Here is a 12,178-nt window from a genome sequence, read left to right as displayed (position 1 = left end):
ATCTAGAAAGGTTTTCACCTTATGGACCCTAGCAGTATTAACTCTGCAATCGCTTCACTATCGCCTAAGGCTGAGAGCACCCTAGTGTTTAACCACTTCAGCCTTCAGTCGTTTTCACTTTATGCATCCGAGCAATGTTCACCTCCCATTAATTAGCCTATAACATTATCACTACTTATCACAATGAGCTGATCTATATCTTGTTTTTTCCGCCGCCAATTAGGCTTTCTTTGGGGGGTACATTTTGCTAAGAGCCACTTTACTGTAAATGCATTTTAACAGGAAGAATAAGAAAAAAACGGAAAAAATGCATCATTTCTCAGTTTTCAGTCATTATCGTTTTAAAATAATACATGCCTCCATAATTAAAACTCACGTATTGTATTTGCCCATATGTCCCGCTTATTACACCGTTAATATTATGTCCCTATAACTATTTATGGCGACAATATTTTATTTGGAAATAAAGGTGCATTTTTTTTCTGTTTTGCATCTATCATTATTTACAAGTTTAGAATAAAAAAGTTTAGAATAAAAAAAATATAGAAATATTTCATCTTTACATTGATATTTAAAAAGTTTAGACCCTTAGGTAAATATTTTACATGTTTTTTTTTTATTGTAATGGTTTTTTTTTTTTTATATTAAACATTTTATTTGGGTAGTTTTGGGAGGGTGGGAGGTAAACAATGGGTTTATAATGTAAATGTGTTAATTTTTATTTTTTTTTAATTTCAGATGTAGTATTACTTTTGGCCACAAGATGGCGGCCATGAGTTTGTTTACATGACGTCACTCTAAGCGTAGCATACGCTTAGAGGGACGCACGGGAGACGCAACAGCCAGAAAAAGCGGAGCTTCTGAGAGAAGCTGTCGCTTTTTCTGCGGGGGAGAGGAATCAGTGATCGGGCACCATAGCCCAATACACTGATTCGTGGGCTAACGATCCGTGGCCGGGAGCGCGCGGACGCGCACATGGCCTCCTGGGCGTAGCTAGTACGTCCAGGAGGCCAAAGTAGTTAAGCTGCTTTTTTTCTCCTCTGTTTGCGTCTTTGGATAATTTTTTTTTTTTTTTTTTTTAGCATGCGGTTTTGTTTTCAATGCATTTGCGTTTCAGAGTTGCCTCGCTGCAGCTGTATTGTACTTAGACTGCAAGCTTTGGAACTGAAAAAAATGAAAGCACAGCTTTGGGCTGGCTGTGTATAGCATTATTTTATTAACGAAGGATCTAGTTAGGTTATTGTCTTGGGCGAATTATTAGACGAGAGACTTGTAGACAATCGGTCTTCAGCCCCGATTCAATTTATTGTATTTATAAAGCACCAACCTATAACACAGCGCTGATTCCATAGACTTAATGATATACCTATTAATTTTGGCCATACTTCTGGCGATTTTTTTTTTTTTTTTTTTTTTAGGCCGACCATCAAATTTGATTCTGTGGTTTTAATTTGGCCGCATATTATTACATTATCCTTTACGCTATACAATTAAACCACAATACCTAAGATTGGAAATTATTTCTTTACAGATGCCTTTTTTTATGTTTCTTGTATTCAAAGGTCTTCACCTCGCTATCTTAACAGACACACCATAATGAGTCCAGAGATCCCCTTTTATCATAATCCGGGAAAGAGATGCTACCAAGGTTTTGACAATTATACTTATCGTACCCGGTAAGTGAGTATAATTAGAATGCGTTAAAACCATGAAATATGAAGCCAATCCTAGCTCTTTAACCGCTTCACCACTAAGGGTTTTCCATTAAAAACCAGAGCAATTTTCACATTTTAGCACTGCTTGTTATAAGGGGGAAGGACAGAAAGGGAATGAGCATTGTCTAGGTATAGGAAATATATTACTTAAAAAAAATCTTTTGTTCACTAAATATCCCCACACACAGTCTCTGATCTACAGGAAGGAAGTGATAGTTTTCTTTACAATGAATGACCACTGTTGGGCCCGGTTTCCCCGGACCCGGAACGCACCGTATAATGTACAAACGGACCCAGATGTGAATGAATATTGTTATTCAATGTATCCATTCACACCCATCCGTCTGTCAGGATCCGGATCCGGTCTGCGGTCCGGGCTGCGTTCAGGATTTTTCCAACATGCAACATTTTTCCGGAACGCAGGCTTCGGCTGCCGCACCTGACCCGGAACATGACCATTTTCCCCGCACCATAGGAAGTGATGAGAAACAGAAGTTTCTCATCACTTCCTATGGTGCGGGGAAACGGAAGTTTCTCATCACACTGGCAATAGGAACGGGTGCTTACGGCACCCGTCCTTTGCCGCATGGGGGGTCCAGGCATGGACAGATTGGGGGGGGGGGGGAACGGCAGCGCTGACAGGACAACAGCCCAGCTATGTTTATTATTGTATTGTGGGCTGTTGTCCTGTACTGTGTGCGCTGTGTTCCCCCCCGACTCCCCCCATGCCTGTCTGTGCTGCCGTGCCTGTTTAAAAGTACAGTATCGGCAATCCGGAAGTGTTAATTTCCGGATGCCGAGCTGATACTTTTTTGTCGGCAACCTGACCGGATCCTGAGGGATCCGTATGTGATCATTCATCCATCAGACACTTTTGGCTTAGGGAATACATGTTCCCATTCATCAATCTGTGATGTCAAGGGTGCTGCTCTTAAACCTTCAGAGAAAAGTAATTATGTTCTTGGGAGCTAAAGTGTAGTTTTCAGGGACGTAGATACTCCTCCTGTGGAATAGCAACTGGGTAAAGCGGTTTTTGGGCCTAAATGTATCTCTGATTGGCTCGTCTTAGGTGACCATATCTCACTTTTGTAGAATAAAATGTGAAGCAGAAGTTAAATATGATCATTATTGCAGCTAGCCAATCGCTATCAATCCCATTAATCAACTACCTTATCAAATCAATCACATCTCCATTTTCTCTATGGAGTCTACTTGATTAGAATGTCTATTTAATGATCTCCAGACAGCATTAGATATGAATATTCCATGTGCTCCTGGCAGTTGCATGTCACACAGATGGGAATATTTGGCTTACAGCAGCGGCTTTATCACACCTCTCTTTAACCCGATTCACTCATCAGCATCTATTTGGAGTTGCGCGTTATTTTGATTGCCATTTAGAATTGTGATTTACACATGAACGCGGAGACTGTATCTAGCCTTTGAACATAACACAGTATTTATTTTTTTTTGTCTGCAAAACAGGTCCTATACCCGGAGTCGCAGGCAGATGCCATGTGTAAATAAAGAATGCCAGTTTGGATTCATGTCAGACAGAGATGATGAACATCGAGGCTTGGAGGACACTATAACTTATTATGAGATTGATGAAGGAGATGAAACTGCATTTCCAACATTGCCTGTATGTCTGCTCCTGTGTTTTACATTCACCATTACACATGGTATTGTTGACCCCTGAAAGTTTCCCAGAAGCTGAATTTCCATGTTATCCTCTGTTACAGGAAACTGAGAGGCTGCTTTACTCTCCTAACAGGGGCAGGAAGCCTGCTCTCAAGGATTTCCTGTCCCTTCTTGCATGCAGAAATGGGAATGTTCAGTTTGTTCTGATTTATATTTTTTACAGATGCCCGGCTGGGTTTCTTCTGTGATCTGTGCATTAATTGCTTTCCTACCTGTACCTTTGATCCCTAGATGACTTTGGGGGTGTTCTGTCATGTTTGGAAATGTTCAGTGGGTTAACCCAGTCACTGCATCAATTCCCTTGTTGCAGAACACATAACACCTCATATGGAAACCAGAAGTGAGAGGGCCTTGGTTGTACCACAGCACTTGTTCCGAAGGGAAAGGTGCATAACTGGAGCTCATGACCACAATAACAGTGATGTTAACGTCTGTACCTTCTGTAACGTTGTGCCATTAACTAAAGGCCTTATACAAGGTGCCTCTTGTGCAGATCTAGTTGTGTGAACAGCAGGGTCGGTAACAGTAAAGGACACGACACCAGGACAGAAAAAGCATGTTATTCCTTGCTGGACTCTTCCTCTCTGTGCCTTTCTTTCCATGCCAAAAAGGTACTGGTAACACTGATTCTAGAACATGTCATTTGTGGAAATATGCTCTTATTTAATTTAAATTCCCATGTCAGGTGCTATGTATTTTCTATAGAAATTACTCCACGCTAGAGCTGATTAAGAGAGATCATCATGTTGTAGGTGTGTGCATGCAGCAGCTAAAGCACAAACTCCAATTCGCTAAAGCTGGAATCGCACTACACGTGACGTTGCATACATAACAGACGTGTTATAATGTGTGAACTGCAATGGAAGCTTTATATCATGCACATTAATTCAAAGGCTACATGCAGCGATTTAGAATGAGATCAAATACAACGCAGTACTGTGAACAGGCTCATTGATTTGTAGGAGTAGTAAATCAGGAATCAAACTGCACTATGGGAGTATTTATCCCAATTTACAGCTAGCCGTGTATGCCAATAATTATAAACTGTGGCTGAAAATTTATTCGTGGGTTGGTTACAAGTGAGCAGTGTGACCTGCACTGAGGTTTTTCAATAAAGGGTTACTTTACGTAACGTAATCAAAACAGCCAACATGCAGTATTCATAGCAGGATGTAATCATAGCTCTTAAAAATGAGTAATAGCTCTCTGCCATTTGCAGCATAGTAAGACACATTTAGGATTGAACCGTATCTAAATTGCAGCTAATAAAAAAGGCACAACGGACTGTTGTGCAGTGGTACAAAAGCTCAACCCACCACTTCTTTCACTGCCCAATCGGGCCTGATGGAAGACAGGGCAACTCTGACTTTGACTCTTTTATCTGTGTTGTGAGAGGGACCCACCACTGTTGAATTACACGCAGTCTTCCAGTCAAGAGCTGTCTGTGGCGATATGCATCGCTGCATTTCCTGGTATGGGAGGGATCAGCTGACCATGTCACATGGTTACCACTACATCCTCTTCCGCTTGGCCGCCTGGAATGCGGAAATGGTGGAGCACATCGTTCAAGATGTGCTGTTAATCTGAGGCTCGGTCAGCTGATCTAATCACATGACTGCTGCAGCTCTCACCCCAGCACTGAACTAGTAGAGCTCATTACTCAGAATGTGCGTCGTGTGGGAAATCAGTATGCCGTCCCATATACTTTTCTAAAGTTGAACCCCATAGCGTACCAAATTGGTTAATCGCACAATTGAAATGGCATGAAGTATTGTAGCAGAATTAAACCCTTCAATGCTGTATATACAATATACTGTATTTTTGGTATATAAGACGCTCTGGTTTATGACGCACCTAGGTTTACAGGGCAAAAACCAGGGGGAAAAAAATATACTAAACCTTGAGTGTCTATGTTCCAAGAGCGTCATGTAGATGTTCTCCCCAATCATTTGTCGTCCTTTGCTCCTTGTGTGTCCCCTTCTGTCATCTTGTCCTGTTTTGCTCCTACTGTGTTCCGCTGTGTTCTCATTTGTACCCTTAAGTTCTCCTGTTTCCTCCTTTAGTCCCCCTGTATGTGTCCCTTTTTGTCCTCCTTTGCCCCTGTGTGTCCCCTCCTGTTCCCCTGTGTTGTCCTCCATTTGCCACCCCCCCCCCACCCCCCGTCTCCTCCTTTCCCCATGTGCAAAAATAGCGGCAGCATGTCTCACCTTATCCAGCAGCTTCGGTGGCGAGCGCAGACTTCGCATCTCCGTGTTCTTAGTGTAAGTAGGGATTTTTTTTTTTGTGTGTAAAGTGTCAGTAAGCATTTTAGTTTATTAATGAAAATTGATGCTATAATTGGCACTAAATTGACTAGATTATGTTCTACAGGCTCTCAGCTTTGAGGAAATGTATAGTTTAGGTGGCCATTGACTACATTATGTCTGTCCTTGATGCATGGGAACAAATGTTAAGATTGGCACTGGTGCAATATGGAAGTAGTTTTACTTATATGTATGATGCAAATCCACATGAAACTGTGCAAAACAGCACAGGGAAATTTTTGGCGCACTGCCATAAGCCGTAATGTGAATTATAGATATAGCGGCACATAGACAGTCATTTGGGTGCCATCAGGATGTAGTCCACATTTATTTAAAAGGGCGTAATTCGGCCTCCTGCAATAGCTGGCAGCCAAATTATATCTCCCTCTGAGTCCATGGCGGTCTGGAGGGGGAATAGTAATTAACACCTCCAGGACTTTGCAGGAGCTTAGGTGATCTGTGTTTTTTTTTTTTTTTTTTTTTGCTAGCTTATTGATGCACTTCATATGTGCATCAAGTATAACCTGCTAGTCACATGCCAGCTTGCTTTGCCAGCTTGCTTTTGTTTCCTATGCACTACATTAAGTACGGCATACATCCTAAGGGAGGGTTCACAATAGCACTTATATGCAAAACTGATCTGATTTCATGATATAATTGGTTTTGTTTTTCCAGAATCAAGGCAGTCCAATGGTACCTGGAACAGGATTCTGGGTTGCCAGAAGCAACCCCAGCCCTATTGGTCCCGGCAAGCCAAATATGAATTCATCTGAAGATGAAATTGATGAGCCAAGTGATAATGGTAAACGCTTTATGCAAATGGTTAATGGTTCTTTATATACGACTGAATCTGGCTTCGTGTAAGAAATTGCCCTTACCCAGGCTTGTAGAATAGACTTGCTGGGGCATGTTACTGGCATTACAGACCATGTTTGGGAGATATAAGGCTTCCCTTCCGAACTGCGTAATTGAGTACTTCTGTATGCAGTTGAATAAGAACTGAAAAACTGAATCTGGCCGCACATCTCGGTTGCATAGAAATCTTAATTGTACAATCTTGCCAAATCTATGTAGTAGAAGTGTGAAATTAATAAACATACTTTGGATAAATTATTCATGAAAATTGTAAGCTTGTATCATTAGGGGGCACCATTACAGTACTTTTTTCCCCCCTACTTTGTATTGTAATGCATCCTTAAAGTGAACCTTAAGTCAGAAAAAAAATGAGTTTTACTCACCTGGGGCTTCTACCAGCCCCCTGCAGCAGTCCTGTGCCCTTGCAGCCACTCACGGCTCCTATGGTCCCCCGCTGCCAGCTAGTCTCGTTTTTGCCGACAGGCCCGTCAGGACTGGCCACGCGTAGCTTTTTCCGCATTTCCAACTGCAATTAGCGATATTGCGGGCCGCAACGCGTACAAAAATACGCGTTGCCGCATAACTATGCGTGCGTAATGCGGCAACGCGTATTTCTGTACACGTTGCGGCCTGCAATAGCACTAATTGCAGTCGGGAATGCGGAAAAAGCTACGTGTGGCCAGTCCTGACGGGCCTGTCGGCAAAAACGGAAGTAGCTGGCAGCGGGGGACCAGAGGAGCAGTGAGTGGCTGCAAGGGCACAGGACTGTTGCAGGGGGCTGGTAGAAGCCCCAGGTGAGTAAAACTCATTTTTTTTTCTGGCTTAAGTGTCCCTTTGAGGTTGCTGTTCTGCTTCAATAGCAGACCCCTGTTTTCACACAGTAGAGCTGAATCTAGCTTCAGTCAGCATGTACTGACAATCTACATTAGCAGTGATGAGCTTTTTTTCATGTATGTGGAAATTCAGTCTGCACTGACATGGTTTTTCACAGCACACAGACTTTGCTACCAAAATACATGTTTTCCAAATTCTGGTAATGCAGCTGTTGGTTCCAAACTACAATATTAATCCTGTCCTGATGGCTTTCTTATCACTATGGCTAGATTGGGACTTTTTATATGAAAACAATTGGTTGTGCTAGGGCAGATTTTGCAGAGTGCTGATGGCTCTAAAGATTGGTACACACTTTAAATTATGATTGGCCAATCACTGACTAATTTTTGCATCTCCCTGTAGTATAAGGGTTTTACCTACATGATCTGCTCATAGTATTCAATATCTGTTGACTTTCATACTACGTGTAAAATTTGGTCAGTGATTAGTCCATTCTGATTTGAAAGTATGTACCAGGCTTTAGTCTCTAATGGGGATGATCAATGATAATGCAAATATTTCTGTTTATGCAAATGTACATTTTTATGCAAATATATGCATCTTGAAAAGGACCAATCAAGTCCCATGCAGGTTTATATTGACTGGTGCATTTTCAAGCTGCATATATTTGAATAACATGTACAGTGGAGGAAATAATTATTTGACCCCTCACTGATGTTGTAAGTTTGTCCAATGACAAAGAAATGAAAAGTCTCAGAACAGTATCATTTCAATGGTAGGTTTATTTTAACAGTGGCAGATAGCACATCAAAAGGAAAATCGAAAAAATAACCTTAAATAAAAGATAGCAACTAATTTGCATTTCATTGAGTGAAATACGTTTTTGAACCCCTACCAACCATTAAGAGTTCTGGCTCCCACAGAGTGGTTAGACACTTCTACTCAATTAGTCACCCTCATTAAGGACACCTGTCTTAACTAGTCACCTGTATAAAAGACACCTGTCCACAGAATCAATCAATCAAGCAGACTCCAAACTCTCCAACATGGGAAAGACCAAAGAGCTGTCCAAGGATGTCAGAGACAAAATTGTAGACCTGCACAAGGCTGGAATGGGCTACAAAACCATTAGCAAGAAGCTGGGAGAGAAGGTGACAACTGTTGGTGCGATTGTTCGAAAATGGAAGGAGCACAAAATGACCATCAATCGACCTCGCTCTGGGGCTCCACGCAAGATCTCACCTCGTGGGGTGTCAATGGTTCTGAGAAAGGTAAAAAAGCATCCTAGAACTACACGGGAGGAGTTAGTGAATGACCTCAAATTAGCAGGGACCACAGTCACCAAGAAAACCATTGGAAACACATTACACCGCAATGGATTAAAATCCTGCAGGGCTCGCAAGGTCCCCCTGCTCAAGAAGGCACATGTGCAGGCCCGTCTGAAGTTTGCCAATGAACACCTGAATGATTCTGTGAGTGACTGGGAGAAGGTGCTGTGGTCTGATGAGACCAAAATAGAGCTCTTTGGCATTAACTCAACTCGCTGTGTTTGGAGGAAGAAAAATGCTGCCTATGACCCCCAAAACACCGTCCCCACTGTCAAGCATGGGGGTGGAAACATTTTGCTTTGGGGTTTTTTTCTGCTAAGGGCACAGGACAACTTAATCGCATTAACGGGATGCCATGTATCGTGAAATCCTGAACGACAACCTCCTTCCCTCTGCCAGGAAACTGAAAATGGGTCGTGGATGGGTGTTCCAGCACGACAATAACCCAAAACATACAGCAAAGGCAACAAAGGAGTGGCTCAAGAAGAAGCACATTAAGGTCATGGAGTGGCCTAGTCAGTCTCCAGACCTTAATCCAATAGAAAACCTATGGAGGGAGCTCAAGCTCAGAGTTGCACAGAGACAGCCTCGAAACCTTAGGGATTTAGAGATGATCTGCAAAGAGGAGTGGACCAACATTCCTCCTAAAATGTGTGCAAACTTAGTCATCAATTACAAGAAACGTTTGACCTCTGTGCTTGCAAACAAGGGTTTTTCCACTAAGTATTAAGTCTTTTATTGTTAGAGGGTTCAAAAACTTTTTTCACTCAATGAAATGCAAATCAGTTGCTATCTTTTATTTAAGGTTATTTTTTCGATTTTCCTTTTGATGTGCTATCTGCCACTGTTAAAATAAACCTACCATTGAAATGATACTGTTCTGAGACTTCATTTCTTTGCCATTGGACAAACTTACAAAATCAGTGAGGGGTCAAATAATTATTTCCTCCACTGTACATAAATTTGCATATACTTGATCATCCCTAGTCTCTGATGGTTGGAACCCTAATAGTACATACACACATGTAATTTTAATTAGGCAATCACTAGCAAACTTTATTAATTTCATGTAGTACGAGGGCTAACAGATTTTTATTAGTATGAGAAGATTGTGTAGGTATGCTCTCATTCTACATGGAGGTGGTAACATTTCCCAGTAAAAATTGGATGTGTAGCAGGCTTTGGTGTACTGCTGCCTGCATTTGGTTGTGAAGAGAAATTTAGCACACTTAAAGCGGACCCAAAACAAACATTTTTTTTAAATTCAAAATATTTAGTTGCACCACATAAAGATAAACACTCCTTAAAGCCTATGAGCATTTCAGTGCATGCTTTTCACCCTTCTCTTTGCATAACTAGGGTTATACAGGTGGCAGCCATTAGCAATTCCTCCTTTGCCGGACACCACCTATTTCAGCATTTTGCCAGCTTCTGTCCCGGCAATATAAAAGGAAGGGAGGGGTTCCTCCAATAAATGTAAAATATTTTATATTTGTCATCATGCAGCTGAAAAAAGGCTATTTATTATTATAATTTAGAAAATAGATTTTATTCCTGAACTCTTGTATTTTTAATTTGGGTCAACCTTAAAGAGAACCCGAGGTTGGGATCTTAGAGTTAAATCTATACACAGAGGCTGGGTCTGGCTATAGTGCCCAGCCTCTGTTGCTAGTTGAATCTTCCCTAAATACCCCCTGCGCTCTGCACTAGCCCATAAATTACAGCCGCGCTGGCGACACTGAGCGTGTCGCAACGGGCTCGGTTTACCATTCTAGTGCCACTCATGCCGCTCCCCCGCCTCCTGCAGAGTGCCGGTCCCCGCCCGCGTCCCTTCCCTCTAATCAGCGGCGAGGGAAGGTGACGTGGGCGGGATCGTTTTTTTTTTTTTTTTTGTTGTTCCTTCCTGTATGTTAAATTTGTAGTGTTTTGATGATCCGTTTTCAAAATACATGGCATTTCCTAAGTTGCCGGTGATGCATCCATCAATGTAACCTAGAACCTCTCTTTCAATTATATTTTTTTGCCTAAAGGACAACTGAAGTGAGAGGGACATGGAGGCTGCATTATTTTATTTTTTTTCTTGTTAAACAATGCACATTGCCTGGTAGTCTTGCTGATCCTCTGCCTCTAATCCTTTTAGCTCAGGTAGTGAAGTTGTGCTCACAGGCTGACCATCCAATAAAAGATGGCGAGGTGTGCAGAAAAAATAATCCCGGACAACACAGGATCAAAAATATCAATAAAGGCGTAATGATCCGCACCACCTCTAAATCAAGTATCTTATCCTTTTAGCCACAGACCCTGAATAAGCATGTACTGTAGATCAGATGTTTGACTCTGGTTTGACTAGATTAGCTGCAGGCTTGTTTCAGGTCTGTGATTAAGACACTACTACAGCCAAAGAGATTAGCAAGACTGCCAGGCAACTAGAATTGTTTAAAAGGAAATATGGCATCCACCATATCCCTCTCACTTCACTTGTTGTTTAAAAGAAAATGGTTTGATTAAAATCAGAATATTTTTATTTTTTTTAGTAAAACAATTATTAAATGCTGCTATGCTGCTTGTGTTTTACTAATAAAGTTGTTACTTTTTAAGGTGAATATCATGGGGACTACATTTATGCTCCAGGTTAGTATTTTAACAATGACGGTAAGTTGAGCATTGATTTTTTTTTTTCTGTAATATTTAGAAGCTTATATAAAATAGGGTGTATGATGATAATCTTGAGCATTTGAGCTTAGCTGTACACAGATCAATTAAAGCCTAGTATGCCAAGTCATTCTATCCATAATGAATTAGAATTTGATCTGATAGTGATAAATTCCTAAACCGGACAGACTTCAGCACACATCTAATGTAGCTTTAATCAAACTGGAAGTGCTGTACTACTCGATGCAGTGCAAAACTGTGGCCCATTTAAGTGCAGCTATAGCAGCGACCAGTGTATAATTTGGGCCCTAAACCTTTATTCCATAGGAAGATAATACTGTGGGGGGGAATGGGTAGCGTTAGGTGTAGAATAACACTAGGGTTAGTTTCAGGAGTAGCTAGGAGGTTTAGTATTGGAAATTAGTTAGGTAAAGCAATAGTAGCGTATCTGTAGTTTTGCCAATAATCTACGATCTACTTGTCCAATGTATCCATTTGGTTTCTGTAAAATGGCACAGCGTATTAGGCAATTTGCCTAATTTTAATCCCTAAGGACCAGAGTTTTTTTTTTTTTTTTTTTTGTATCTGAAAAACAAACTTGACTGTAGCTTCTCGAGAGTGTTCAAGCTACTATACTGGTGGCACCCCCTTTTTTTTCTCCCCCATTTAGATAATAAAGGCCTTATTTCACCGGCGAGATACGTTTTGCTATTTGTAATTATTAAAAATGTGTTTACCTTTGTATTCCAGTGGTAAATAACGATACATTATCCTGTCTGTCTATCTCTAT

General features: G+C 41.2%; 1 protein-coding gene across 1 annotated transcript in view; it reads left to right on the top strand.

The window, feature by feature from the left end:
• The window catches only part of ALG13 (ALG13 UDP-N-acetylglucosaminyltransferase subunit), a 211,349-nt gene that overhangs the window by 145,274 nt on the left and 53,897 nt on the right, over positions 1 to 12,178 (top strand). Inside the window, exons 22-25 of the mRNA XM_068247910.1 lie at positions 1,563 to 1,676; positions 3,201 to 3,357; positions 6,395 to 6,521; positions 11,335 to 11,367. Of these exons, the coding sequence (XP_068104011.1) occupies positions 1,563 to 1,676; positions 3,201 to 3,357; positions 6,395 to 6,521; positions 11,335 to 11,367 (431 nt within the window). The remainder of the gene's footprint in view (positions 1 to 1,562; positions 1,677 to 3,200; positions 3,358 to 6,394; positions 6,522 to 11,334; positions 11,368 to 12,178) is intronic.

Source organism: Hyperolius riggenbachi, chromosome 8, assembly GCF_040937935.1.
Source record: "Hyperolius riggenbachi isolate aHypRig1 chromosome 8, aHypRig1.pri, whole genome shotgun sequence".
In the NCBI taxonomy this organism is placed as follows: Eukaryota; Metazoa; Chordata; class Amphibia; order Anura; family Hyperoliidae; genus Hyperolius; species Hyperolius riggenbachi.
The sequence above is the reverse complement of the archived record's forward strand: the minus strand, read 5'-3'. Positions and strand labels throughout refer to the sequence as shown.